This window comes from Molossus molossus, unplaced genomic scaffold, assembly GCF_014108415.1.
Source record: "Molossus molossus isolate mMolMol1 unplaced genomic scaffold, mMolMol1.p scaffold_m16_p_3, whole genome shotgun sequence".
Classification (NCBI taxonomy): domain Eukaryota; kingdom Metazoa; phylum Chordata; class Mammalia; order Chiroptera; family Molossidae; genus Molossus; species Molossus molossus.
This window is the reverse complement of record NW_023425366.1, coordinates 120,878,071-120,884,476: the sequence shown is the minus strand read 5'-3', so window position 1 is coordinate 120,884,476 and position 6,406 is coordinate 120,878,071. Positions and strand designations below refer to the sequence as shown.

The 6,406-nt window shown below is 54.8% G+C and overlaps 1 protein-coding gene across 1 annotated transcript; it reads right to left on the bottom strand.

The window, feature by feature from the left end:
- Nucleotides 1-205: 205 nt before the first annotated feature.
- LOC118642156 (mastin-like) lies at nt 206-2,334 on the bottom strand. The gene is given in 6 exon segments (XM_036279757.1): nt 206-279; nt 282-447; nt 536-672; nt 1,318-1,589; nt 1,817-1,982; nt 2,175-2,334. Coding segments are annotated over 6 exon segments (975 nt in total).
- Between the last annotated feature and the right edge of the window lie 4,072 nt (nt 2,335-6,406).

Here is a 6,406-nt window from a genome sequence, read left to right as displayed (position 1 = left end):
CCACCTCTCCCTTCCACCTCGCGGGGAGAGGCGGGGGAGAGGCGGGGGAGGGGGGAGGCAGGGGAGAGGCAGGGGAGAGGCGGGGGAGAGGCGGGGGAGAGGGGGGGAGGCAGGGGAGAGGCAGGGTATCGAAGGAGGTGTGGAGGCAGGAGGGTCTCAGAGCAGGGGGGTGGAGGAGGACGCTCCCTGCAATGAAGAGCTGGCGTCAGGGAAGGAGCTGTGAACAGCCGAAGGGCCTGTCTTTGTCCCATGCAGCAACATCCTTGTCCCTGCCCTGGGCTCAGGAGAGGAATCGATGTAGTCGTGAATCCAGGACAAGAAGCATGTCACTCGGGCATAGACTCCAGGAAGGTTGATATCACTGCACGGCCTCTCTCCCCAACTCACCACCCCTACCTGGAACCAGGTGCCCATCCATTTACAGACCAAGGGACCCCCAGAGTCACCCTGCGGGAAGAAGAGACAGATGGTCAAGCGCAGAGTCCCTGCAGGCAGGAGCAATGGACGGAGGCCACTGTCTACGAAGGTGTCTCACCCTGCAGATGCCCTGGCCCTTGCTCCCCGCACACAGCATGTCCTCCTTGATAAAATGATTGATCCTGGAGTATTGCTGCTTACAGGTGTCATCTGCCACGATGGGGACCTCTAATTCCTGCAGATGCTGGGGCGACTCTGTGAGAAGAAGCCAAGTGAGCCTGTGGTCCTGAGGGGGCATGCGGTCACAGGTCATGGGCTCTAGAACCACAAGCTGAGCTTCAGTGCCCCCAGGGGGACCTGGGAGTTACCCAAGACCCCAACTCTTCGGGTTCATTCCAGGCCAGTGGGTTGATAATCTCTAGGCTGACACTGTGGGCATGAAGCTCCGAAAAGAAACAGAGAAATAGATGGATTTTTACTCACAAATAATTTTTATTGTAAAAATTGGAGCAGGTGCTTTTTCCCCCTCAAGAAATGCAGAGTGAGTTGACCTACTGTCAAATCTGACTTTGTCCATTCAACAGTGAATACTGAGCAAGTCGCTCAAGTTCCTCTGCTCGTTTCCACCCCGCCACGAAGACGCAGGGAGAGCAGGGCCCACGTAACAGCACAGGGCCTGGTGCAGAGCGAGGGCGAAGAAATGCCCATGACCTGGCCTTGCTCTCGCTACTCTGGTCTCTGCTCCTTAACGGAGTCCTCTGCAGCCATCTGCCTCTGACACCCAAGGGAGACCCCAGGAGGGACCCCAGCTGAGACCTCTTCTGTAAGGCTTGGCCAACGCCCACGGTCTCTGTCCCTCAGTCTCCTTTTCTCATTCCAACTCGTCATCCTGATTCTTACCTTCGGCACCAGTGTCACCCCAGCCGGTCACCCAGCACATGGTGCCTGGGGGGACTGTGAGTGACTCTGATGGGAGGGTGATCCAGTCGACTCTGTCAGACCGTGTCACGCGGTGCGTTAGTCTGAGGAGCGCCACATCCGCCCCACCTAGCGCTCCCTCTGCAAAGTTGTAGCCCGGGTGGATGATGACCTCAGCCACCTGCACATAGCCCAAGTTCGAGAGTCTCACTTGTCCTACTTGGACCTGAAAGTGCCAAGGTGCTAAGTTTTTCCTGGGGGACAGAAGACCAGACACTTCTAAGAGGCTGCAGCAGAAGAGCAGGAAGGGGGCAGCCCCTCGGAGCCCAGGGACCCCCCTCTGTGCTGGGCCAGGGGGACTCCAGGAAGCTGAATCCTGGCAGGGCGCCTGCAGCCATCCAGCCCAGGCACTGCCCACAACACACATCACAGGCCTCTGGACATTCTCCACCCCCCAGGTGCTGGCAGGGTGGGGACTTACCTTCCAACGCAGTGGGCCGCGGTCAGCACCCACTGGGGGTGGATGAGGGAGCCCCCACAAATTAACCTCCACTGGAAATTTAGATCAAAATACCACAGACCCACCTGCCACGGCCACTTGCCAGCGGGGGCATCATGCCCCCCTAGGATGCCCACCAGCTCAGTCCCTGGGCTGGGATCTAGGGAAGCAGAGGAGGGGAGTCAGGGACCAGGCGTCCCTGCCTGGAACTCAACTCAGCCCTAACACTCGGTCCCTCCCCAGGGCCATCCTCATGTGGGGACCACCGAATCCCAGGGCTGGCCTCTGAGAGATCAGTCAGGGGTTTGGAGACAGGCCAGGCTCAGGGGTCAGGACTCACCTGAGGTCACGGGCACAGAGTCCCCCAGGCAGGGGAGGGTCAGGAACAGCAGCCACAGCATCTGCAGGTGAAGAGAGGAGACCAGAGTGAGGAGATCTGGGGCAGGGACACTGGGGCCTGGGAAGGGAGAGGACAGGTGTTTGAGCAGCATCCTCACCATGCCGGTCACTCTGCCTTCTGCTCCTGGGCCCCTCTGAGCTCCTTTACCCTCCCTGCCCAGAAACTGGGCAAAGGGGAAGCCTGCCCTCCTTTGGGGTGGGGCATGGGAGGAGGCAGGGCTTATCCCTTCACTGGGACCAGCGGTGACCAACAGACCATCTGTCAAACAAGAAATATTGAGTCTTCTCTGAGCCTGGCGGAGAACTCGTGCTGCAGACACAATGGTTCTGAAATGGACAGTATACACACGGAAAATAAATAAGATGCTCCTTCCCTGACTGGTTTGGCTCAGCGGTTAGGGCGCTGGCCCACAAACCAAACGGTTGAGGGTTTGATTCCCGGTCAAAGGCACATACCTAGGTTGTGGGTGTGATCCCCAACTCTGGTCAGGGTCACGAGGGAAGCAACCAATTATGGTGTCTCTCTCACATTGATGTTTCTCTCTCTCTCCTTCCCTCACTTCCATTCTATTTAGAAAGCAATGAGAAAATATCCTTGGGTGAGGATTTAAAAATAATAATAATAGCCCTGGCTGGTTTAGCTCAGCAGTTAGAGCATCAGCCTATGGACCAGAGGGTCATGGGTTCAATTCCCGGTCAAGAGTATGTACCTGGGTTGCAGGTTTGATCCCTGGCCCTGCTGGGGGTCATGTGGGAAGCAACCAATAGATCTGTCTCTCTCCCTTTCACTCTATCTAAAAATCAGTGAAAAAAATATCCTCGGGTGAGGATTTTTTTTTAAGTAAATAATAATAATAATAATAATAATAAGATGTTCTGTGTCATCTCATACACCAAAATGTCACAGGTTTGATTCCCGGTCAGGGCACATACCTATGTTGAGGGTTCAGTTTCCGGTTGGTGCGCATACAAGAGGCAACCAATCGATGTTTCTCTCTCTCTCTTTTTCTCTCTAAAATCAATAACCATATTCTTGGGTGAAGATTAAAATAAATAAATATAGCCCTGGCCTGTTTGGCTCAGCGGTTGAGTGTCGGCCTGTGGACCAGAGAGGCCCGGGTTTGGTTCCTGCTAGGGGCACGTACCACAAATAAATAAATAAATAAATAAATATATAAATAAGATGATCTGAAACAAATAAAACAGAGCAAGGGCATGAATGGAATGCGGGCCTTGCACCTGAGCCAAGACGGGGCGACAGGAGCACATCAGGTCCCGTAGTGTCAATGCTCCCCTCTTTTTGTGAGGCACTCGTCGTCCTCAGAAAAGGACAGACTCGCTGGACCTGGAGACAAAGTTTGCCAGCAACACCATAAGTTGGAGGAGGCAGGAAGGGTCTTTCTCTGAGCCTTTGGAGGGAGTGGGACCTGCTGACACCTTGATGTTAGACTTCCGGCCCCCGGCACTATGGCAGAATCGTTTCTGCTGTTGAAAGGCCGCCACTCTCTCTTTGTCACGGCTGCCCCAGGACACTCACGCACACGTGCTCAACTGTCCTAACACATCGTGTGCAAGATCCAGCTTTGTCCAAACGCACAGGAAAGGATGAGAGAGGTGCCAGTTCTCATCACTCCTCCTCACACCCAGGGGCGACTCCGGCACACTCCCCGAGCCCCCGAGTCCCCGAGCCCCCCGTACGGTGCTGGGAGCCAACCTCCCCCTCACACTCCCGCTCTCTGAATGGAGGAACTCTGACCCTCAAGTCCAACCCCAGGCAGAGGCCGGCCACCCAGCCAGGGACAGAATTTGCCATCCTTTGACACTCTGTGACTCATTCTCCACCAAGCGTGGGATAGGACCAGACGATGGTTTGAGAGAAGCAAGGTAAGGAGGAGGGGCCCACACTACTGAACCACGCCCCCCGTGAGCCCAGCAAGGAGGCTGGCAAGGAGCAGCGCTCAGATGAGCTCAGGTCTCTGGAAACCCATCATTCCCCCTCGGGGCCAGAGTCACTGTCATCCTTGCTGAGATTTTGGTGTCTCTGGGGGCACTCGGAATCCTCAGGAGACACTCGGGATCTCTACAGGAAACAACATGATCCACCAAGGCCAGGGGGCCCATCGGGGTGGGGGGCGTGAGCATCCAAGAGGGGAGGGGCTGGGCTCACAGACCAGCAAGTCCTACAGGCCAGGGGCCGAGACCTTTGAGTGGTAAGGGGGCTTCCACCCCTCCTTTCTGCCGAGGGTCTGTGCAGACCCCTGACCTTCACCCACCCTCAACAGTGGATGTGGGTTCGGGGCTGATTCCCAGGCCCCAGATAACAAGAAGTCAAGTCACAGTGGTATCAGGGAGAAGCCACAGGCCCCAACGCCTAGTCTGATACTGGACCCAGACTTCCCGTCCCTGGGCACCAGATTGGGCAATAACCAGCTGCGCCAGGCCTGGGGACAGAGCCAGCATCTGAGCATTACGAGCAGATCCACCGGAAACAGACACAAGGGGTTTGAGGGTGTCGTGGGGAAAGTCTCATGACTATCATCGGCAGATAACACGGTCTTCTTCCCAGAAAAGACAAAGCCTCAACTGAAAAGGTTTTAAGACGAGGTTTCCCAAGGTGTCTAGATGGAAGATAAATCTCTTACACACGAAGGGAGAGAGAGAAGAAAAGACTCATTTTATCTCAGTAGTAACAATGAGATGCCACAACAGTCGAGACTCAGCTCACAGCAGCAGCCATACCTTCCTATTGATAGCAGCTGAAAACAACCTTCACACAAAATGTTCTCGAGTCTGTGACAACCACAAAACTTTCCTGAGAGGGAAAATATGTGAAACAAAATGGCATTTAAGCCCTAGCCAGTTTGGCTCAGCGGTTAGAGCGTCGGCCTGCGGTCCAGAGAGACCCGGGTGCGGTTCCCGCTAAGGGCACGTACCTCGGTTGCAGTTTGTCCCCGGCCCCGGGTGAGGTCGTGCAGGAGGCAGCCACTTGATGTGTCCCTTTCACATCGATGTTTCTCTCTCTCTCTTCCTCTCTCTTCCTTCCACTCTATCCAAACCAAAAAAAAAAGGAAAAATGTCCTCGGATGAGGATAAAAAAAAAAAAGGCATTTAATGTTGCTAAAAAGAGACATTCTTATCCAGTGTCAGCTCTTCCAAAATCCCAACAGAATATGAACTGCAGGCAGATCTGGAGCATTCGAAGCGATCCAGGGTTGCCTGGAGGAAAGCAGCGCTGAGGAGGTCCCGGGAAGGCGCAGGGCAGGGTGTGCGGCACACTGTGCCCTGCGTCATCAAGCTGTGAGAACGAACCGAGTGGCCCTCCCCTCCTGTGAGCAGGGCTGTGGAAGGGCTGGGCTTCCTGCCCATCCCCCTGGACCCCAGCTGCAGGAACAGCACAGCAGGGGCAAATGAGTGGTATCAACTCAGAGCAAAGAGAGTGATGGACCACTGGGAACCAGATGGGGAAGGGGGGTGACGAAGTGGGGGATGGGGACAAGTGCAGGCCACTTATCTGGTGCTTGGTTTGAAGCCACCTCACTGTGCTAAGGGTACACATGGAGATGGGGCCACTTTGTCCCTGAGAGACTTAGGCACCTCAGATCTTGGCAGGGACTGAAGAGGCAGTGTTCACACACGGTGTGCGAACAGGAAGGTTGTTGAAAGTCTGGACACACAGCTTCAGAGCCTTCGCAGGGTGGGTGATCAGCTGACCCCCCACCCACGTGCCCCAGGAAACAGGCCTAGATTTACTCTCTGAAGAGAGTGAACCAGAGGCTCATGGCTTAGGATCACCCAGCACAGAAGAAGGGTTGGGAGAGGCACGAGGCTGGAAACGGATTGAGAGAAAAGCTGCCCGTGGTCAGGAGCTGGGCCCACCTCTCCTACCTGCAGGCAGGGTCACACCCGGGAGGAGGCTGAAGACCCATCCCTGAGAACATCTGGTCCCAAGAAAATGCAGGAATGGCATCTAGGAAGGCCAGTTTCTCACCCAGTCACCTTAGAATAAAACCGAATAGTCCACCGGCTAACCAGGCTGACAGATTCAAGTCAGCCTTCAACTGTCAATAAACACAGTTGTTCTTGTTTGTTATACTTGATTATGGTGGTAATTTCTGACATAAACCACCCCAAAATCTAGTGATTTATTCTTAAATATTAAGAAAACAGTTGGGG